We start from the raw sequence: 23715 nt of genomic DNA on the forward strand, positions 1-23715 counted from the left end.
AGAATGCCTCATCCCTGGAAGTGCCCAAGGCCAGGTTGGTCAGGCCTAGGAGCAACCTGGGATAGTAGGAGGCATCCCTGCCATGGCAGGGGAGGGAATGTAATGAGGTTTAAGGCCCCCTCTGACCCAAACCATTCCATGATTCCATGACAATTCTTTAAACACTGCCTCTTTGTAAAACAAGATGAATCCAGACTTCAGTTATAACGGAAATGACCCAAACTTTATTGAAGGTTTTGTCATTAGCAGAACTGTTAAGAAAGCAGAATATTTTACACCTCAAGAATTATCATTAAGATCTAATTCTCTTGAGAATACAGTACAAATAAAAGCTAATAATAAAAAAAAAAAGGGCCTCCTCCTCCCCCCATTCAAGATTTTATTATTTGTAAAATAAATGAAGTCAAGTTAAAAAATGTTCTGATCTTCAACACCGGCAATCGGAAAGTGTCACTGATTCCAGAGATTTTTGCAATGCAGCACAATTTCACAACTGTAAGGAAAAGATTTATGGCAGCTTGATAAAAGTAGGATTTCAGAGTTGCAAAAGGCCTTTAAAAATCTCATCTGCAGTTTAAAATGATGATGAAGAACTCCAAGTAGAAAAAGAAATTACAACAAAACAAAAACAACTCCACTTCAAATGTGTGTGAAATGCAGAAGTAATGCCCTGCAGGCTGCTCCAAAGTGTTCACTTTTCTTTTGCAGAGACCTGGCAGCCAGCACAGCTCCCGGGATAGCACTGAAATACACATGGTCCAGCAACGGGCACCATTCCAGTTGTGCAGGGACTCCTCAACTGATCACAGGTTTGAGACAGAAATTCACATTGCACTCCGTTTAGGATGCTTTAGTTGTTGGACACTACACACAGAAATGCTTTTATTATTAAAAAAAAGCCCAGTTGTGCCCTTTCCATGTATTAAAGTGCATTAAGTGACCATTTTAAAGCAGGCCAGAAAGTCCCTTTGAAGTTGGTCCCTAAACACTGCAGTAGCATTTGGAGTGGTACGGGCTGGTGTGTTCCAGAGGCCCTGTCCCACACCAGCACGGCAAGTACAGTGGAATTCCATAAATTGTTAGTGAAATACCTATTGAAGCTCAAAGGGGTAAGGTGGTAAAGAACAGCTCTGTTCTCATGCTGGGCACAGACATTACCTGCTGAAGCTGTCCCACAGCCAGACACTTGTTCCATGCACCTAAAGAATCTGCAGGCTTCCAGAGTTTTCTAGCTGAGATAATTTGTATGTAGATTTCCTTAATGCTGATGTGCAGTGCAGCATCACTTCATCCAGGAGAGCTGTTTGTTAAAGCTAAAAATATCCATTTCAAAAGGCCCAGCACCTTGCAGCAAGTTTTCTAGTAAAAGGCCAATTTATTCATCATCATCATCATCTTCATAGTAGCGATTCCTTTTGATCTGTTCTTCCACAGATAGATCTTCCATGTCTTCACCCTCCCAAAAACCAACGTCTTGGGATTTGCGATTCTGGTTTGGACATGGTTCCTTAGCGGTCACAACATTGGCTAAGCTGGAATGTTTAGGAGAATTTGGTTCAAGGAGTTCTTCCTTTGGAATTTCTGGCTCCTCTGTAGCGTGTTCTTCCTCATCTGTGTCTGCATTCATCTGGCCATTCTCTACAACATTATGCTCTGCTGTTTTGATACCAGACAATTCCCATTCTTCCTCCACATTTTTCTCCCCAGAGTTCTGGATGTTCCTATGCTCAACCTTCTTTTCCTTTTGCTTTTTCTCTATGACAACCTCTCTCTCCAATTCCTCACTCCTTTTCAATGTGTCTCTCTCTTCCTTGGAAGGAGAAGGTGAATTCTCTGTTTTATGGCCTTTAACAGATATTGTTCTAAATGAGGCTGCAACTGTAAAGGGGCGACTTCGCTCCTTCAGCGAGGAAGATCTTCTTAACTTTTTGAGATCCAGATCCACATCCTCCTGCGCATCAGGCTTGGAAATCTCTTCTTCTGGAGGCCACTTGGGTTTGAGTACTTTGATGCCCTCATCTAAGGCACTTCCTTGGATACTTTGGTCAGATGGAGGTGGCCAGGCAATCCTGAGCTTTTTTGTTTCTGCTGGCTTTTCTTCCCTTTCAGGCACAGCTGAAGCTTTTGCTTCCATACTTGCTGCCAGAACTCCCACTTTTGCAATCGGGGCATCCTCTACTCCTGGGCTTTGTGGAGTGTCTGGTGAATTCACACCATGGACGGTTTTCTCTGGGGATTCTTCACATTCAGTTTTACCTGCCCACAATTCCTTATGCTGCTTGTGTCCAAAGCCCTCATCATAATTGCCTTTGGACTTGAAGAGCTGATTGAAGTGAGGCTTGCAGTAGATGTTCCCACGCAGAGAGGCGTAGGTCCCGAGGCTGTTCAGGAAACACAGATCAAACGTTAGAGCTCAGGGCCACCAACACCAGCATCTGTTTCAGTTGTGTTGCAGATCTGAAATTAAATTTCAGTCTTCCACATGTTCAAAAAACAAGCTTACAGCCCTCAGGGTTTGTATGGCTCTTTCTAAGAATTCTTTACAAAGCTGGACATTCTATTTTTCCCCACATAAAATTACATTAAGAGTTTAAAAATGGCATCCAGTGCACCAGGCACTGGCACAAGTACACCTGTGTTACCTCTCCTACACAAATCACTGGATTATGGTGACTTCCAGCTCAGCTAGGCCTGAGCAGCACCTTCCTCAGCTTTGACAGGAAAACTCACTTCCCAGAGGGCAGCCAAGGGAGCAATGCACATACCTGAGTTTGCTGTTGCAATAGGAACAGCGGAAGCAGCTGATGTGAAACACCTGCTGGTTGGCAAAGAGCCTTTCCATGGGGTACACAGTTTTCTGACACCCAACACAGGTTTCCTTCATTGGCAACTGGAATTTCTACAGGGGGAAGAGAAAGTTTGATAACTGGAAAACACATCAACCGCTGGGGACTTGGCATGGGTTCATGCATGGCTTCCTGAACTCTCAAGAACTGCAGAGTTCACTTTCTCTAATTATGGTGCAGCGGGGTCTGCTGGGCAGTAAGAAGCTACAACAGGCCCACGGAATTGCTGTGGCTTGACAGGGAACCAAGATTTCACCCCAGTGAATCCCACAGCTGAAGGATCAAATGCTGAGCAATGGCTGGGAAAGAACAATGAGAGCACTAAAACTGAGCCTGTTCCCCAAAGCTGTCTCATCCTTTCCTGCAACCTGTTTTTATTGATAGGAGAATGATGAAGCATTCCAGTTGATTAATATCAGCATGAGACTTACCAAAAAAATAAAAATAGTGCAGACAAAGAGAATCTTGAATTGGTTTGGGTTGGAAAGGACCGTGAAGATCATCTAGTTTCAATCCCCTGCCATGGTCAGGGACACTGTCCACCAGAAGAGTTGAAATAGCCTCAAAAGGTACAAGGGTGGGAGAGGAAAGGAGGGAAACAATCCGCCCAATGGTTTGAAATGTTCCATTTTTGTTAAATCTTTTCTCTCAAAGAAGAGGAAATAGTCTCAGCACCAATACAACAGCAGGAAACACTCCTTGCTTCACTTGTAAACAATTCCAGCTCTATCCCAAAGAAACCCCATTCAGGTTTCAGGACTCACAGCCCCCCAAACTTGCTCAAGATTCAATGTGAGCAGAGCTTTGAGGTTAAACAGCTAAAAATCTTATGTGCTTACTGAATTTCCTGAGGGTTTAGTGCAAGGATAAACTTGAGCACTGAGGAGTTGAGTGTCACTGCTGTGCAACAATGATCACAGGTTTGTTTTCAGACAGCATCAAGGAAGCAAGAACATTGCCCATGAGAAAAGGTCAGTGGATGCCATTTACTTCTTGAAATCTATTAACACTGGCCAATGGGGAGGACACTTTACAGGATAAATTAAATAACACAACACTGGCATTTTAAGGCTGCATGTTGATTAAAAGTGATTTAGCAGCCCAGCCTCCACTCCAGGGTATGCTCAGACATACTTATAAGTGTGGCTTTTCCTTGGCAAAGAATTACCTGCTACAAACTTACAAAAAATTTACGGAAAAATCTGATGGCTAAAGAAAAAGCAGGAAGGTCACAGGAAGACATAATCACAGAAATTTATTTATAACAGTCCAGAAACAATGGTTAGGAATGAAAGTTCCAGCATGTAAGGGTAGATTGCTGAAGATGGAGCCAGCTTAAGTCACTTTGTCACAACCATAAAGTTTGCTGCCAATTTAATTCCATTTTAATATGTATTTCAGGATTTCCAGGCATTGATTGAAGTTACAGTAGATTAAAGTTCTGATGATAACAGCTTCACTAACAAAATTTAGAATTCCTTTTGAAAAAGAATCCACAGTTTCTAAGTGTTGCCAAAACGCTGCATCTTAAATCACTAAACAAAATCTCAAAAAAATGAGATTTACTAATGCAAAGAAAAATCTAATCACCTGTGCTTGCCACATGAAGCAAGGCAGTAAAAATTTGCTTGCCCATCAAAACGTTTTCTCACTAAAGCTCAGTTTTGCATGAGGGCATTGGTTTTGCACGGTGACACAACAGTGCTGGCACGTGCTTCTGCAATCACATCCCCATCCAAGGAGAGGGACTTACTTGCATACAATGAGCCCTATGTCTGTGGAGAGGCGTTTTGGGCTGTGAAGAAACAGAAATTCCTTTCCAGGACACTACAAATAGGAGCTACAGGAGGAAGATGAGGCCCAATAATTATAAAAAGGACTTGAGAGAAAGCTGAGAGTTGAGCTCACATTAGGAGGGAAGCAGAAGGCAGGAGGAGAGGTTAGGAGCCAAGAACAGGAGACAGAAGCTGGAAGAGACAAATAGGAACCTTGCATGAATAAACAGAAGCTTCTATCTCACACAGTGCAGCATCTAAAGCAGTAACTGGGCAAAAGGCTAAAATGGTTTTGATAATATCAAGAGAGAGCAGAGAGCACCAGGACATGCAGCTTTTGTGTCACAGACTAGGATCACACAACTCTCACTGGCAGCTCAAATTTCCCATACTGGCATTCCTCCCTTGCACACTGGGAAGCCAGATCTCCCCAGTCTCTGAGCCCAGGGCTGTTCCTCCCAAAGATGGGGAAAATAACAAAAGCCCAGTTGTTTCCTCAGGAGGGAGCCAGGAAGTGTGTGGCAGCCTAGGGAATCAGCATCCCAACCCCAGACAACACATGTGATGGGCAAGTACAGCCTGACCAAAATGTCCAGTGCTGCCATTTGTTATCTAATCAGATTAGCAAATACATCCCTGAACCAAAGTTCTCTATCTGCTTTATTGCTCCCTAAGGAAACTGTAACATACAAGACTCATTACTCAGAAAGTCAAACCTGATTTTTATAGAGTCAGGCACCACAGTGCCCTCACTATAGAGTTACTACCAGTTGCAGATACCTTGGGAACAGCTGGAAGAGGAGCAAAGCCAAGTCCCAGCTTGCTAAAGGCTCTGAAGGTCAGTACCAGGACCTCAGGGCCCATCTCCAGGAGCACAGACAAGCCCTGAGACCATCCCCTGCCCGAGCCCCTCTGCCACACTGAACTGTCAGGGGTGTAACAGAGACAAGCAAATCCCACCCAGTGTCTGGAAAAAACCTGACTGCTTTGAGGTGCTTTTCCACCCTGAATTAAAGTGCCCTCACAACCACACTCTGATGAGGAAGGAGCAGGTATTGATCCAGTTACTGCCAGACCTTTATGCTTAAGCACATTCAGGTTTTTCAGTATTAAACAGGGCCATCAGTTGGTTTTAACCTTCACCAGGTCTGAGGCTGAAGAGCTGCGTTACCTTCACAGCTTTCGGTGGGGAGGCCTCTGTCTGCCCAGCTGCTTTAGCACCAAGGTTCTGCTGCTTTGAGCTGACAGGTTTCTGAGCTTCTGCCTCGCTCTCCGACGGTCCAGCTGAGGGAGAAAAGGCAATTACAATGGCTTTAAACTGTGGGCAGCTTATGCTCACCAGACCCATCAAAGTCTCAGTTCCAGTTAAATGGTGAGGGAGCTACACTTAAAAGTGTTCAATCAGGGCAAAAGGAATTATAAATGTCTTAAAATTACTGCTGCAAATGAACTTCTAAACATGAAAGAAATTCTTATAAAGTCTGTGCTAGGCACAGGACAGATTTTTAGTACAATACAGTTAATTAATCATTTGATAGGGCTCACCATGGCCATCCTCCAGCAAACCAGAGTGCAAAGACAAGCTGTTCTCACCTACAGAAACCTGAAAGAGAAAATGAGACAATGAGAACCTCTGACCTTCTGAAATCTGAACAGTCATGGCCCCAGGAAGGCACCAGGCAGTTTGAGCCCTGAGATAGACAGAGACCTGAGGAGCTCAGGAAAGAAGTGGTTTTGAGGCACAAAAGGGTCCAACTGAGTGTCAAGAGAGTCCTTGCTACAAGGCAGACACCCTCACAGGCTTCACACATACAAACAACAGATTTCTGTTCTTTGTACACCTTTATTAACCCTCAGAAATCTTGGTTGATTTGCTGAGATTCCTCCCAGGTTTTCTCACTTACAAATCCCTTGACCCCAAACAGCACATTTACTGGAAATCTCATGGGTCCCTTCAACATTTGACCAATCTCTGACATTCAGACATTCAGCAGAGATTGTGCTCTTGGGGAAAAAAAAATTAAAAATAACACCTGAATTTTTAAAAAAGCTTTTGTTGAACCATAAGCCTGTTCCAAAGTTGGGACAAGCATACCAGATCTTCCTTGTTCATCCTCCGCCAGAAACAAATTAGTAATTAAAATAAAAATTAAAAACTAGAGGAGTTGGATCTAAACCAGTTTCAAGTACTACACAGAATCATAGCATTGTATTGTATGGAAAAGACCTTTAAGATCATCAAATGCAACCATGAACAAAATCTGCTACAGATAAAGCTCTTGATGTATAACTCTTTATTAAACACAGCACTATTGCTATTAAATCAAATAGTTTTAAGTAGCTACACTGAGGAACTAAAGTACTGTAACAAGATTAACTGCAAATCATCACTAATTCACCTTAATGATTGAAAAGTCCATTGGAAGCAACTGAAATTTGTAAATTAACAAGGTAATGAGGAGGCAAGTTACACATATGAACATCCTCTGGTCTGCTGAAAGCAGAATTGTACCCCAGTGTCCTGGGCAGAGCATGAACGTGTTCTGAGGCTGCTGAAGTCACACACGTCTGGCTACTGAATGTGCCATGGGTGCAGTGTGAAAAATGACAGAGTGAAGTGTCTTTTGTTTCCTTTTTGCCAGAGGATTCCCATTTCTGACACTAACAACAAGCAGCTTTAATTAGGCTCATTTCCAAGTTCACCACGTCCCTTCCAAAGGGCAATCCTGGCTCCCAAACAATGCTCCATTCAGGTTCTCATTGCACCTGGACACCTCAACAAGTAACTCTGCAATTACAGCTGAATACGAGGAATTTTATTCAAATCTTCCATTCACAACCGGGAGATATTCTGATTTAACAGGTGCTCTTTTAATTAACTCACCTTGGAGCAGGAAGCAGCTTCGACCACTCAGACACGAAACTGCTCAGCTGTCTCTGAGGAACAGCTGAAAGCAAAGATTTGGCCCCTTGCCCAAGGAAGGCTGAAAAGCTCTAAAAGCCCTCCTGGCATTAAGCTGCCACGTGTTCAGCCTGGATGGAATACACAGTACCCCAATTATTATTCAGCTACTTTTATCTCGTCTGCTCTCCCCAGTTCAGGGAACAAATGCTCCAGTCCAGTCTGCAGAGTCTCAATTTATAGCTGGAGCTCAAAACCAGGAACAAACCCAAACTGCCATTCTCAGTTACCCTAAAATTTAGCTACTAAATGAAGAAGGAACAGTGACAGACTCCTTTGACTTGGGTCATACAAAGCTGCTCATGAGGTTTTTTTAATTGGTGTGGATTTTTTAGTTTATAAAAAACCCACTATAAAAAAAACTACCAAGACAGAAAAACTCTCCCAGAAAATTTATCCCTAGATATTCACTTCCACAGACACTTGTAATTCAGAGACAGTCTGAAAACAACAATTTAAAAAACCCAGGAATTTTGCAGCATGTAACTAATCTGCCTCAGCTGCTTACATTCAATTCCCAGATGGCATGTGGAACATGGAACCAGTATATCAGCTGTGCTTCCACAGCCAGTTCCACTTAAAATGAAGCCCTTGATCTCCACCAGCACAGACATCTTACCTTCTCCCCATCCTGACACGAACTGGAGTCCTCAATTGGTGCCATATTCTCCTTCTGCCCAGATTTGTAATTCTTGAGTTCACTCTCACTGGCTTGAATCTCACTCTACAGGACAAAGCACTGGAAAGATGACAGGTTCTTTTCCCCTAAGAAAATACTTGCTTTCTATTTTCCTTGAAATGTTTTAAAAACTGTTTTTCTAGTATGTGGAGTGATAATTGAAGGAGGGGCCATAAGAATGTACAGACACTTGTTAAGTGACATATTCTAGTAAGGGAACAGGATTAGGCTGTAGGATTTTACTGTGCTCTAAGGAGGTAATGCCAGTGTTTTCCTGAGCAACCCTTTTCTTCCAAATTCCTGTTTAAAATCAACTCCTAAGTATTCCCTGCTCAATGCACATCTTCCTTTTAAAGAAAGGTTAACTTTTCACTTGGAATGACAAGTATTTCCAGACAAGCACTGCCTGAAGTACAGTGTAATTGCTAAATACAATATGACTTAAAAGCAAATCCCACATTTGCTTCAATTCTAGTCAAAACCCTGACTCTGTTTTTCCTGAGATTTTTATTCTTGATAGACTGACTGAAGACTTTCATAGAAGGATCTTTCAGACTTTAAAACCAATAAAATCCAGTGAAACCTCGTGTTCCTTTCATTGCCCCAGGACACAAGATCATTGGAAGCCTCGTGCTTTTCACGAGGCATCTTCTCTGTGACATGAAAGAAGAGCCACATCCCAGCACCAGCATCTCCCTGCACTGGGAAACAAATCTCCACAAAACCAACCACATCCAAGAGGTTCATACCAAATGTTGGAATTTAATGCTTAGATCTCTGCATCTGCTGTCCAGCACCTTTCCCACCCCTTCCAACACACAGAACCGATTGTTCCTCATCCCTACCCAAACCAAGTGTCCATCAGGTTTAATCCAGAATTTATTACACCACAATGCCCTAAAATAGTTGTTCCCAAGAGATTCTGGCTTTCCTTTGTAGCCCAGGTGTGAGAAGAGCAGCACATACACCACATTTCCATAGCAAAAAAGCCCTGGTTGCTTTGCCAGCAGGGAAGGAGAAGGTCCCAAGGTTAGGGCTGCTGTTGGCACAGTGGCACTGCGAGCACTGGCCTCAGGAACCCCTGTCTGCTCCATCTCACTGCCCTCGTCCACATGCCAGGTCAATTTTGGAAGAGATTGTCCCTAAATGGGGCATCCCGAGAGCATCAGGCTGGACTGACACTAAACCAAGAGCACTGGGGGGCTGCAAACAGGAGCCTCTGGAGAAATGGCAAATCTCTTGCCATCAGGACAAAATTTAGTTACTAAGCCACTACTCTGAGTCCCAAACTGGAAAAGGCATCAGGAAATGAGACCAGGCAAGGCACAGGAGGCAGAAATGGGCAATTAGGTTAATCAGATTTGTTGCAGTGGCTGCAAGGACTTTCCATTCATGCAGGGAGGGTTTTACTGACCCTTCTCCCACAGCTGGGGAATCTGACCCATGTGCAGATGAAATTCAGGCATCATTTGAGCTCAGAAGAAGCCCTTGGCTCTCCAGAGAGACTCCTGGAAAGCAGGCTCTCCTCTGAGGGAGAACCAGCACTTCGGGCTCTCATTTCCAGAGCAAGTTTCCCTATTAAAAAAGGCCTTTCCTCTTCAAATCTATTGCTCTGGTTAATAAAGGTAATACTTGAGCCATATAAGTTCCCATCGTTCAGCAAAAGTATCAGAAACTTCCAGCAAATGTACCTAGGCAATTTTAACAAAAGCTGAGATTCCTAAAACCTCCTCAGCTGTAACACTTCATTAATTGTTCAGCTCCTGGTCAAATATTTGCAAAACAGACAGAGGTTCATTCACTGCAAGAGTCTAATTGGATTCAGAGAGTGGTGAGAAATCCTGAAAGGAGGTAAAAAGTGAGGAAAACTCACTGGAGACCCCAAAGCTGCAGGCCAAGAGATCCAAGTTCTGAGCACTGTGTGACACAAAGTCACTTCATCTCACTGTGCCTCAGTTGCCCACAGCTTAGAGCTGCTGGACAACAGAGTTGAGTTGAGTTGTCTTTTTTAAACAAAAACAACAAACATGTAGAGAGCTACAGACAAAGTAAAAGAATGTCAACTATGCTTCAGAAGGACCTCAGTCAGGGTGCCAGCAATTAATTCCTTGGAAAATTTTCAATTATTCCAGGAAGATGCAAATATACTTATTTCTTCCTGCAGTATGTAGAGGCAACTCTTCATCAGAAATTACTCCTATGGGCAGAGAGTTATTTTCCAAAAAGAATGGCATTACCCTCAAGCAGCCTGATTTCCATAAGATCTTTCCAGTCTCAGGCTGGGACAAAAATTCACTTCCACACAAACCAAGACTTACCATGGGAATGATGCCTGAGGAGCTGCCCTGCTTGGACACAGCTGCCTGATACTTGGCCAGCCTGTCCTTTATTGATGTCTCTGATAAACGGGGCATGTCCAGGTTCTTCCTGCTCTCTGCCTTGTCTGGACTGGTCTCTACAAGATACCCTGGTAAAAAAAAGCCAAACATGAATAACAGATAACTTTCAGAACACTCACCTAGATACTTTTTGGGGAGAATAAACACACTGCCCTTCTCTCCAGGATCATGCCAGTGAGGACACAATGTGTATCACTAAGGAGTGAGACCCAAGGAACAGCTGCAGCTGTGCCAGCCATTGGTGGAAACCCCAAAAGATTGCAAATGGTTTGCTAGAAAAAGGTCGCCAAACAGATAAAAATACATCATTTTGTTTAAATCAAAGCTCACAGTAGCTCCCTCTATGGCCAGGATAGGAGGGATGAGGATTGAAGCAAGTAGGCAGAAGGAACATTGACTGTCTGTTCACTGCTTCCTAAATTACCTTGACTATTAAAACTAGTTCTAGGATTGAGACACAGGAAAGAATGGGCTGTATTCCTTAATTTGTTGGTTGTTCCCTGTGCTTTCATTTCCCATGCTCAAGAGTGGAATGGTTTAAAACTCCCAGCAAGGCTTCACTAATTACACAGCATGCTGATGGACTTCCTTCCATTTTGGAAAGGCAAAAGTTATTGCATAAAATCCTTGAGATTGGAAAAGCCCTCCAAGACCAGCGAGTCCAATCTCTGACTGATCCCCACCTTGTCACCAGACCAGAGCACTGAGCACCACGGCCAGCTGTTCCTTGGACACCTCCAGGGAAATTTCTCTTGTATTGTATAAGGTAGATTTATCTGTTAAACAGAACCCAAACCACCCCCCTGAGGTTTTCCTGACCTGCTGTGCTGTGGCTCCTCTCTCCTTGGGCAGCATCGCAGTCCTCCAAGGAGAGGCTGTTCTCCGAAATCCTCCTGCCCGCGGCCGCCCTCCGCGGCTCCCGGGGGCCCTGCTGGGGACAGACCCTCCCATCAGCTGCCTGGACACACAGGGATTGCTCTGGGTAATCCCTTAAGAGGCACAGGTGTCACTAGCAAATCAGCTTTACTGGAATAAACAAGTCTAGCAGGTAACATCTTATTTAACCAATATAAAGTTTGATCACAGAGTACCTGACCCTCTGTCACCTGGGAAACACTTTCTTGAAGAGGCCAGTTGGTGCCCTTTGGGAGTTCTCTTGGTTTAAAAGGACCACAAAGATCAGATTTTTAAGTCATTCCCACTACATTTACAAAACTTCAGTCCAGATTTTTGCATTTCATGCAATTTTTGTTGAAGCCAATAGTCACTGTCATTGTGTGAAGATTTAAAATCAGAAAAAGGATTCAAGGAATCACTTATCCAAAATCTGCATTCGTTTTCAGCCATGGAAAAAGGAATTAATAGTATTACAATAAAAGTTATCTAGAATTATTTGTTTTGATTTGGATGCTTCATGCATTCGGTACCAAATAATTCCCTAGTTAGATCTGATAAGGCTGAAGCTTAAGCAGGAGTGTTAGAGATAAATATTCTCAGATCTCCAGGATAATCACTCTCTGCTGCAGAGCTGGACAGGGTGTCCTGGTAGCACCATACAGATGCTCTGGCTGCCTCAATCAGATTTTATTCTTATTTGTTGAGACCAACTCCCCAAATCTAAATCTCAACAAAAGAAAGCACAAAAAGAAATTTCCACAGCTTTGATAGAAGTTGTTGAGCACAGTTAAACTGGACTCCATCAAGGTAGGATGTATTCACAGCTGAAAGTCAGCCTATAAATCCTAGAAGGTGCTGGACTGTTTCTCTCTCTCTAGGAAGAGTTAAATCACAGTTGGAAATTCAGATTGAGGCTAATGTAGAGAAAAAGGCAGGTTTGGCAAGATGCTCCAACCACACATTCCCCCTCAGTTCCAAAGACTTTCTTATTTGCTGGTCACTAAACTGAAGGAAATTCCAAAGTTTTATTTTTGCAGAACTGCAGTGTAAGATAATCACTATGAAAAATCAGGCTGCTTTCCATACAAACAGCAACTTCACCAGGAAAGGAAAATGCAGCTGGAAAACCTCATTTTCCATTAGCACGGGAAATAGTTTCTATTTCTGTGGTTTAAGACGTTTCTTACTGGAAAAGAGCTTTAGCTCTGACAAGTCTTGTGCTGACCAATAGGCTCAGGTCTGGGAGTGCCTGCACACTTGTAAAGACTTGCAGGTCCCTCATGCCATGAAAACTATTCTTAGATGATTATTCAGTCAATGTCCCCTTTAACATCACCCCAAGCCCATGAGTCTGGGGTTCTTGCCGCTCAGAAATTTGGGGTCCAAAGGTTCATCAGGAAAAGTTCAATCAGCAGAAGCAGATAAATTGCTCCAGTGCCACCACTGCAGAGCCCTGCCAGCTCCTCCTCCTGCCCTTTGCCACCTCACATCTGCAGGCGTTACAACTTCACCTGAAGAGCTTTTCTGGGGGTGAGCTGCAGAACACAGAGTAAAAATCCCAAAAACCAGAATACAAAAGCTTTAGAGGTCAGGGATAGTTCAGTAAACCTACAAATATTCAGTAAATCCATAAATATCCTACAAACATGTGAAGGTTTTATATCAACAGTTTTATCTTGAGGGAAAAAAAAAAGAGTAAAAGGAAAAGAAATGTTTAACAGAGAAGATGAGGGACTTTCCACATTACAACTGATGGATTGACCAACTGCAGGGAATCAGCAGGATCATGGCTCATGAAAGGTAACTCCTCTCACATGGAGGAAGCCCCCTTAGGGATTTGTCACTCTGTGGCTGGGCCATAATTCCCAGGGCACAGCTTCTGCTGCTTTGGAAAGGAGACAAAATATTCCTCGTGTGTGGAAAGCCCCAAGTTCTCAGACCTGGGTAAGTGCAGAAGCACTGTGAGCACAGCTAAAGCGTCGCCTGGGGCACAGAGTTGGGCAAAAACCCAAATCAAAGTTACACCTATTCATTACAAAGCACCTGTGTCAGACATGACCCTGCCACGAGGTCACCTACACACCACAGCCAGGTTTTGCCTTAAAAGAAAAACACAAACCAGCCCGGAGACAACTTTTTCAGAAATGTTGCAGATCTGATCCTCCTCCCCCCGGGTGTGCTTTCACTATCACTTACAGGAAGAATTCTTTGAACATCAGGTCTTTTATCAGTTCCAGTCTTTGCTTAGTGCTGAACCAATCCAGGCTGCCGTGCCTGCCCCTAATGGGATTAGAGCAGTTTGTTTCCATGAAAATGCAATAAAAGATCTGCCTCCTATCTACTGCAAAGACAGAGCAAGATTTGAGTGAATGAAAGAATAAATGATGAGTTTTTACTTATAATCCTGAAAATAAGACTAGGCTTGTTTAAAGGGGGAGAAGGAATCAGGAAATCCAGGCTCTGACCTGGATCCCTGCCCCAGCCCTGCCCAGCAACCATGGAAGTTGATTTATCAGCACTGCCACAAGCCTCCAGCCGTGGTGCTGCTCAGTTCACACACAGGTTCTGCTAGCAAAGCTCTGACAGCACCAAGGCATCAAGTCTTCAGTAAAGTGCAAGGAAAACTGCCATCTCTCAGCTGAATTTACAGTTGGACTCAATGACAGAAAGGAATTTTCCACCAAAACGGTTCCATGAAGCCTTGCTCAGGAAAAAGCACAGGAAGTAAATGGGAGAGGCAGCGGCAGAGCTGCAGTGCTGGGTGGCTCCCACCTCACTGAGCCACACCTGGGTCCCCACAGCACCCAGCTCCCTTCTGTGCACTGACCCAATCCTCCCATCACAGATCAATTCCCAGAAGGAGGAATGGAATTCCAAACACGCCCCCTTCTCCCCCACATCTGAACTTCAGAACACTCCTTTACCCTTCTACGTAACAGATTAACTTGGAAAAGGGATTTTGAACCGAACCTGAGCAGTTTTGTGCCTCCTGGATGGTGTTTATGGCTCTAGCTGGTTTTCAACAGTGTTTGAATTGCTAAACTTGACAAACTATCAGTTTCAGATTCACTCAGTTCCAAAACAATTTATTCCCCAGGCTGAGATAAAGTTACACTAAGCCCATCTGCAGAATTCCTGGGGAATTCTGAGTGATTAATCCTACAGCAAGAGTTTAGGGAAGGTCTGTCATGGGCAGCTCTCATACCATGACAAAGACTCCAAAAATTCAAGTTGTGAAATAACTTCACACAGACCCAAAATTCCCTTTAACACAGAGTTGCTCCTCTGAGCCCTAAATTGTTACATATTGAAACAACTTTTGTCCAAAATGTGTTTGTTTTAGTCAATACTTCAAGAAAACCAGTCTCAGTAGAACAAAGCCAGGAGGAGAGGAAACTATGAGAAAACTGGAAAATCCACCAGCATCGAGGCCTCGGGACTGTGTTGCAAGTCCCCAGCATATGCAACTCATTTTGGAGTTAAGCAATTCCCCCCGGGACACGCCGGCTGCAGTCCACATGCGGGATCAGATTTCATGAGCAGTTGGAAGAAAAATGCGAGCCCTGAGCATTTGCAAGTCAAAACTAGTGAGGGCAGGAGCTGCTCTGGCCATCTCAGCTTCGTTTTCCCTCCGTGAGATTTCTTTTCGATAAGAAACATTTTGTAAGACACAAAGATGAGGGAAGAGCGAGGGAAGGATGGGAGTATTTCACTATATGTGTGCGTGTGAGTTTGTGCAACTCATACTGATACAGATATCAAAAACTCTCACTTCTTAGTGCTTCATCTCGACTGCAACAGTCCTCAGTCCTGATTGCTGAGCTCAAACTCCCTTGCTTTTCATATATGAAAAAATACATAAATACCTACAGATGCATTTTACACAATTCACATTTGCATACCTCATTGTAATCTTCACACCAGACACAAACAATCCCTACTTACTTTACAAAACTTAATCAATTCCATACTTATTTTCCCCTCTTCCACTGAACCCTATCAAAAGCAAATTCACTTTACTCCAACGAGCAATCACGAGCTGCCACAACTCCGAGCACCACGCACATACTTGCGTGGCTCGAGTAAGTTACTAACAGCACGATGTTCTGTTTTCACTAAAACAATGAACACAATATTTGCAGAGTCAGTAGCTGGAGCCACTCCCTCCCGGGATTTTCCTGATGCCGCGGAGGCAGCAGCTTTAGTTTCTCCGAGACTGGGAGGGACAGATCCTTACCTTGGGCTGAGGCGCATCACCCTTCTCGAACATCATCTTGAGCTTGGTCAGGGGCACGTTGTACTTCTCGATCCTCCCCGGAGACTCCGACCTCTCGCTGCCTTCGGGCTTTTCCATTTCACGGGGCTCTCTCACACAGTTTTCCATGGTGCCACCCTCCCGGGAGTGGCTGTGGCGCTCTGCGCTGTCACCAGCGGGACACTGCGGCCGGCCAGGGGCAGCTCCGGCCCCCGGGGATGGCGAAGGGGCGCGGCCGGTGCCGACCTTGTGCCTCACCTCAGCGCAGCTGCCCCGGACCGCTTCCTTCCCAGACTCCGCTCCCAGCACCGGATTCTCCCACTTCTTCTTCAGCACGCTCAGATTCCCCCTCGTAAAGTGAGCGGGCAGGTTTTCTGTGTTCTGCAAAGAACAAGGAGTTAATTGCAGCTCTCCAAAGCACTTCCTTTCCATGCAGGAGGAAGCTCAGCACCGATCCCCGCTCCCGGCCAGCTGTGAATAGTTACAGCTGTGCCACATGGAGAAAGCATCCAGGATAGGGAAGGAAGGAGGGGGGAGAAGAGAAAAGTCAGGAGTAAGGCAGGAAGTGAGCAAACAGGAATGGCCTTATAAGGCAAAAGGGAGTCAAACCCCAGGAGTTAAATGCCACACAAAAGACCCGAATCCACATATGAAGGAAATGGGACTCAAATCCACAAAAGGAGGGTCTCCAGTCCCAGAACAAGGAAACGGGAGCACAAGGAGCCATAGGAGATGGCTGGTGTGCCAAATGCTGCAGTGTCTTCAGAAGACAATGCTACCAGGCCTTCCAAAAAGGTACAAATTAGCTCTCAGAAACCACCAAATCCTTGGAGTTACCTGTTTCTGCTCTCAGATAACAGCAACACTTCAGTTCCCAGAGACGTGCCCAGGATTTTACACCACACAGCCAAAGCTTAAGCCAAGCACCCACAACAAATATCCCTCTGCTCCAGTTTAAAAATAACCAGTAACTTGCTGGGACTTTTGTTCTGCTTCACTCAACCCATTGAAAGCACCACTGGGGACACACACGAGTCACTGGCACTGCCTCACCCCCAGGGGAACACCCGGAGCAGCATCACCTCCCATCCAGCTGCTCCCAGCAGTTCCCTCTCCCCAGAGCAACAGCCCAGCCCGTGTTTGAGCCATTCCAACCCAGTACCTGCCACCATTGCATGTTTCCTGTCTCTCCCTTACAGAGACCACTCCAAACGCATTGCAAGTGGAGCAGGGCTGCCAGGCTTACAGGAATTAACCAGCATTAGTGGCTATATTGGGATTTAAGTCTCTCACCCTATTACTCTTCTGGTCACATTTTGAACGCTGCTTTGCAAATTGACTTGAATCCACTTACACTTCAAAAAAAATCAGTGTGTTTGCTGACTGTATTGAAAAGAAAGTATTAGAATTGTAAGGAAAGTTTTGTAATGGAATAGAAATATTGAGAATTGTGTGACAGGTTTCTGTGGGAACACCTCCAGAATCCCAGCACACTTCCTAACACAAGTCCCTTCTGCTTGAGACTTGCCTGTTCCCTGATCACAGGAAGATTGACAGACACGAGCACAAGCATTGAAGAAAATGTAAGACTGTCAAGTAATTTTTAGAATGCTTATTTTATCCCACCTACATCTCAAACAGTGGCTCCCCAAGCATTAGAGAAATCAAGGCAGCAACATTCCTATAGATCCTGAAAATACTAGCAGTGCTTTAAAATACAAATTACCCTGAGGACTAGGACAAAGCCCTGCAACCTTTGTCATCCAAGGTTCCCCGACCTCTGAACACCTGAGTGCAATGGAGGTTACAGGAGGGAATGTGGGGCTGTAACAGAGCAAAAAAGGTCGGTGCTGCCTCATCCAAGGGCATTTGCAGCCCTGGAAGTCACTTCAGGAGGCTCCTTTTAAGCACTTTTAAATTTAGTTTAAAAAAGGAAGAGGTACCACACAAGTGCCTCCAGCTAAGAACAGGAGGTGGGTATTCCTGGCTTGTGGTTAACTCATTTTGCCTTTTGCTTAGAAGAGAATTGGTGATTCAACACAGCTTTGGGCAAGAAACTTCATTTCCTTTCCCTTCCTCTAAACTGTGAAAAAGCATGGTGTGTGAAGCAAAAGCAAAGCCTATGTCTAAGCCAGTTTTTCTGTAGGACACACAGCAGCAATTTTGATATTCCAAAAATCAGCTGTCACAGCAACATTAATGCAGGTGATCCATCCTGATTTCAGGCTGAGCTTATTCCCAAGGAAACAAACATACAAAACACTTACACTTCTCTTCTTCTCAGCAGTGGCTTCTTCAGCAGCTTTCTGATACCTTTGAAAGAGTGGAAAAGAAACAAACTCCAAGTTTTAACCAGAATACTGAATGCTCCTGAAGACAGCTGAGATTTTTCTTCCCCCACCCCCTGGATCAACTAAAACGAGAGGCTGGACAAACAGCAGCAAGTAACACAAAGCCAAGTGACAGACACATTTTCAGTCATCCAGTTTACAATAATAACACCCATTAATACTTTTCATTCCCTAAGCACTCTGATTCCCAAATAGAGACAGTTTACCTTGGAATAGCTGTATTGTTTCCGCCACCCAGCTGTCTGCTGTGCCCCCTTGCAGGAATAATTCAGCTCTTTATATAGCAGCTGCTGAACCAGAACAAATTCCAGCTTGGCACATGCCGAAAATCTCCCTAAGTGCCAGAGGATTTTACTCTGTGGGCTGGGAACTGCCCCCATTCAGCATTTGCCTCCTGGGCAGCTGAGCCATCGCAGCCCTCTGGAGATAAGCCACCCTGGATCATGAATCAAAGTCCTTTAAGGAGCTGTAGGAAACTCCCGGCAATCTGCACTCCTCCGGGTGTGAGTCCCTCCACAGTCCTCACTGGTTACCACGCTGCTGCACAAGGTGATTGCACTTGGTCTTTGAAATATAAAAATTAGTGACAAATTTTGCCATTTTAAGGAGAGTTCTGCCTTTCAGAGAGAAGGAACCCTACGTCTGCTTGGGCAAAGGGTGTTTCTGTTTTCCTTATTTGTAGAATTCTGCTTTTGACACAGCACTGAGTGTGTTACAGGCTGTTGCTCCTCTTTAATCTGTGCAAACACACTAGCCCACATCTCTGCAGTATAAAGGGTCCAAATTTGAACACAAAGTGCTGAGAAAGTGATGCTGGAGGAAGAGGGATCAATACTGGAAGAAGAAACAAAGAGGAACACAGATGAAAGTCAAGTAGCACCTGGAAAACAGATGATGACTGAGGAGTCCCAGCCCTCGCTCTGAGAGTCAGCCCAGCATGAGGCACTTTTCTAATCTCTGTTGTTGCCTTTTGTGCCTCTGACCTGACAAAATTGATTATGTGGGATGGAGAAAACGTTTTCACATACAAATATTTAATTAACAGCACTTAAATGTCACACTCCTCCCTGTGGGCATCAGGGTGGCAAAGCCAGAGAGCGGGACTGTGTTTTTCCAAGGCACTGACCCCACCTATGTAGAGGGACACTACTTGATTAAGGAATAGCAGTTTGGATTACTTCCAGTAAGCCTTTTTCAAGGGATTATCAACATTTAGCAAGATGACCAGGTTCTGTAATCAAGCTTCAGCTAGTGAATAAATTACCTTAACAAGGTGGTGACAGCAAACAGCTTCTCCCTGGGCCAGAGCTCTATAGAAGGACTCTGAAGCTGTGGGTGTATAACTATCCCTCTCCTGCAGATTCAATAAAGTTTGCCCCGCCCAAGATCCAAATACTGCAAAACTTTGTTACACTATTAAAGCAAGAGCCTCAGAGACTCAGTTCCCCAAATCCCATTGAAAACCCCAGCTGAAGCCTATATAATTCCTTCAGGAAAGAAAAGCTTTTCCAGGGAATGCATTGGTTATTACCATTCAGCTTTCTCAGGGTATACAATATTTATGGTTTGAGTTTAACCTTTTATCCATCTCTCAGAGAAAAGAGAAGCTTAATATTCCTTTTCTATCTAAGTCAGGAAAGGTTTAAGCTGGATATCAGGAAAAGGTTCTTCCCCCAGAGAGCGGTCAGGCACTAAAAAGGCTCCTCAGGGAATGGTCACAGTCCCAAGACTGCCAGAGCTCCAGGAACATTTGGACAGCACTTTCAGGCACAGGGTGGGATTGTTGGGGTGTCTGTGCAGGGCACAGCAACTGTGAGAGCAGCAGTCCCTGCTCAAGGAGCCAGCTGTCGCCTACACACACAGCTGGCGCTCCCCAGCCCCAGAGCACTTACTTGGAGAACCTCTCTGCAAGGGCCGAGGACTTGTTCTTGTTGACCAGGGAAAGCTCTTTTGCAGTGATTTTCAAAGACTGAGAGGTCCATTGCCTTCTATTGAATGGGGAAGGCTCCATCTTGTCTCCCCAAATCCCTGCTCAGGAGGAAGGAACAGTGTCAGCAATAGGAACTGTGAGCAGAAAAGAAGTTCCACCAAGTGATTTGCTCCCAGCATCCCAGTGCCACCAATCCTAACCCCTCAGGATCTCATCCATCAACTGACTTTAAAAGGGCAGCAGATAACAGTAATAATTTCCTCTGCAGATGCCATTGAGATGGTGCCCTGATAAAGCCATGGGCACGATGGGGAGCTGTGGACACAGAGCTGTGACCAGAGGATGCCAGAGTGACAGTCCTGTGTCACACACAGAGAGGAGCTCCAGGAAGCCCCAAAGTGCCCTCGCTTGTTCCGGTTTCAAACCAAATGTGCTGGCATTTATGTAAGAGGGCTGAGTTACGAAACTAAGAGGATGTAATTACTATACAAACATTTTTCATTCACTCTTGTGTTCACTCTCAGCACAGCAGCATTTCCTCTGTGAGCTCAAACAAGTCTCGTGTTCATGGAGGCAGCTGTGCCCCTCCTGTCACAGCAGTTACCATAATATCAGTTAAAATAGTATTAATTACCTAAAAAACAGCTCCAACCATCCCTCCTGGAAATGGGAAGAGATTTTGTCCAGCTTTTCACCACAGAAGCCAACAAGACTATATCAGATTTATTTTTTTACATAGTTTTCTTTTGTGGAGGAGGAAAGGAGGGGAGATTAATTTAAAGAGTTCTCTGATAAGACAAAAATAAAGCCTGTAGGGAACGCCTTTCCTTTTTTCCTCTTATATTTTATCCCTGCTCCCATGTCACACAATGCCTGTGGCAAGGGCGTGAACTGACCCAGCAATGCCAACTCCAGGCAGGCTGAGCTCTTCCTTGTATTTTCCATTAATTCCTTTAACGGATTTGCACAGTCACGGAACTCTGGATGCAGTGTGAGTCCAGGTCTGCCGGACAACTGGTCACACACAAACAGAAACACCTTCAGACAGTGGCATAAACAGCCAATCAAAGGGAGGAAAGACAACGTTTCTGAAATCCTCACAGGTACAGAATGCATCTGCTCAGAAATGACAGAGATGTGGGATTCTGCAACACCTCAGTCCAGGGGAATTCAGGGGCACAGGCAGCTCCCAGTGCTGGAATGGGAGCCCTGAGAACAGAAAAGCTCCTCCAGTGCTGTTGTCTGTCTGGAAGAGGTGGCAGGTGAACACATCTCTGCACTGGGAGATGTCCTCAGGAAGAATGGGCCTTTCTCTCACATTCCATCATTCTTCTGATGTCCTGGAGAGAACAGCACACCATGACACGACAGGTTTTACCAGAACAATGATTTTGGTGACGTTTTCAAACGTGCAGATTGAACTATCGCTGCAAACAAGTGACCCTGGGTTTGTGGGGATGTTGAAACAACTGAAACCACTTATCAATGTTGCTTTTCCAGGTGCAGCTACCTGCAGCCTCAGCCTCTGAAAGGCACACAGAGCCCCTTCCAACCAGCAAGAGAAATCCAAACTGGGGTTACTTTCTGAGATTCCTCCCTTTTTGAACACTTTCTGCATCACCAAGTCCCTGTAAATCTCCATCCAGGCTGCACTGACAGTACTCTGCATTTGACTGGCCTTTGACAACAGCACAAATCACCATCCACAAAGACAAAGGATCTCATTTCCACCTTCTCCCTTTTTAAAAGTCATATTGCATACACAAATAAACCCAGTATTTCTGTGATGCAGAATGCAGCCTCCACTCTCAATCCTCAGGAGCCTCAGAATACACACAGAGAGATTACAGATAGAATTTACTGCTGGAAAATCCCACAGAAAGAATTCTGTCCGTGTTAAAGACCAATGCTGAATGAGCCGTGTCATGCCACAGTTTGAACTTTGTTTTATGACTAATCTTGAGCCAAAGGGAGCTCACCTGAGGCCCTGCTGCAGTTTAAATGGCTTTTCACAGAGCAGAGTCAGCTGTGCCCAGGAAACAGGAGCGGGGCATTCATCAGAGCTCCCCTGGCACATGGAACAGGTGCTCATTGACACACGGAAGAAACAGTTCAGTAAAACACTGAGAAACAAAACTGAATGTAATTGTTCAGAAAATAACCCCAGGTTGGATGCCTGAGCATCCCACTGCATCTCAAACCAGCCCTGTTCAGGGCTACATCTTCTCCCTGTTAAGTTCCTCTGTTTCCCTGCCATTCTCCATCAAAGCCACAGGTACATTAATCTGGCCTCTTTAGGCAAAAATCTCTTTATAAAGTCAGTAGCTGCTACTAGGACATTCAGCTGGAAAGAGAAACAGCCTATCTGGAATTTCAGTCACTGAAAATGACATGAAACAGAACTGACATGCCTTGAAACTTGTACTCCCACATTTTTATGCCATTCCACATTCTTAGCACTTTCTCATTCATTTACAGTTTTGGCATGTTCAAGTATCTCTGGGCTTTCTTTACTGCTCTGAGTAGTTTACTCAGAGAAATTTCAGAGAACATATATTAAGGTTTAAACAAGAGTGCGAATGTTCTGACTGCTGCAATGGAAGCTGGTTCTGTGGAAGGCAGCACAGAGACCAGAGAAGATGGAGACAGGGATGCCAGAGGTGTGCCAGATGTTAGGGAAGGACTCTGATTGAGCCACAATCCAGCACATCAAATCTACCTCTAATAACTTTACCCACAAGTTTAACAGCAGAATATAAATCCCTCTGCCTGGAAAGATCCCGAAAGGAAAATTGACTAGCGCTTGCCCAAGGCTGAAGTGGTCTATTCATTACAAGCGGCCACAGGAACGGGCCACCCGCGGGCACCACGCTCCAGCCCCGGGCACGAACCCGCCGAAAGCCGGAGGCTGCGGGCAGCGGAGGGCGCGGCCCCCCGAGCCCCCGGCCAGCCCTGCCGCGGACCCCCGCCGCGGGCCGGGTACGGCGAACGATGACCGGAGCGGGGCCCGGGTTCGCCCTGCACAGCTCGGACTCACCCGCGGCCCAGCCGAGCCCCGCGGCGGGATCGGCTCCGGGAGGCTCCGCTGTCGGGGGGAGGTCCCGGGGCTCCCAACCCCCGCCCCGCGCTCTTATCCCGGCCGCACCGGGGGGAGAGGTCCCACCGCACCTGTCCCGGCCCAACCGGCGGGTCCCGGCATACCTGTCCCGGCCCAGCCGGCAGATCCTACCGCACCTGTGCGTCGTCTTCCCGCCCCGCCCCACGTACCTGTCCCGGCGGAACTCGGGAGATCCCAGCGCACCTGTCCCGGCCGAAACAACGGGTCCCAACGCACCTGTCCCGGCCGAACCGGCGACTGCACCTCCGTGCCCGCCGCAGCAACGGGCAGCGGCTCCGGCCACGCCCCGACCACGCCCCCGGCCCCATTGGCCCTTGCCCCGACCGCGCGGCCACGCCCCCGGCCACGCCCAGGGCCTTCGGGACACGCCCCTGGCTCGGCTGTGTCCCCCTGGCCTGGCTCTGTCCCCCCGCTCACCTCTGGCCGCAGGTGCTCTCCAAACCCAAAAGTGAGAGTGGAATGAGGGGTCTCAAAACTGGGGTTCGACCCCACCTTGGCTCCCG

At 45.6% G+C, this 23715-nt stretch overlaps 1 protein-coding gene across 3 annotated transcripts; it reads right to left on the reverse strand.

Annotated features, from left to right (window-relative positions):
• Nucleotides 1–268: 268 nt before the first annotated feature.
• Nucleotides 269–23473, reverse strand: LIMA1 (LIM domain and actin binding 1). 3 transcript variants are annotated; one of them, XM_084223594.1, is made up of 11 exons: nucleotides 23362–23473; nucleotides 20057–20192; nucleotides 18081–18126; nucleotides 15796–16194; nucleotides 11481–11589; nucleotides 10581–10729; nucleotides 8203–8307; nucleotides 6167–6224; nucleotides 5793–5905; nucleotides 2766–2899; nucleotides 269–2381 (listed from the first exon to the last, which is right to left on the reverse strand). In XM_084223594.1, the coding sequence occupies exons 2-11, from the start codon at nucleotides 20173–20175 to the stop codon at nucleotides 1376–1378; spliced, it is 2238 nt and encodes a 745-aa protein (XP_084079720.1). In that variant the 5' UTR covers nucleotides 20176–20192; nucleotides 23362–23473; the 3' UTR covers nucleotides 269–1375. The 3 variants fall into 3 exon arrangements, with proteins under 3 accessions (XP_084079720.1, XP_084079719.1, XP_084079721.1); XM_084223593.1 differs by having other exon boundaries at nucleotides 11481–11592; XM_084223595.1 differs by lacking the exon at nucleotides 8203–8307 and having other exon boundaries at nucleotides 11481–11592.
• Nucleotides 23474–23715: the final 242 nt, after the last annotated feature.

Source organism: Fringilla coelebs (genome assembly GCF_963513975.1).
Source record: "Fringilla coelebs genome assembly, chromosome: 30".
Taxonomy (NCBI): Eukaryota; Metazoa; Chordata; class Aves; order Passeriformes; family Fringillidae; genus Fringilla; species Fringilla coelebs.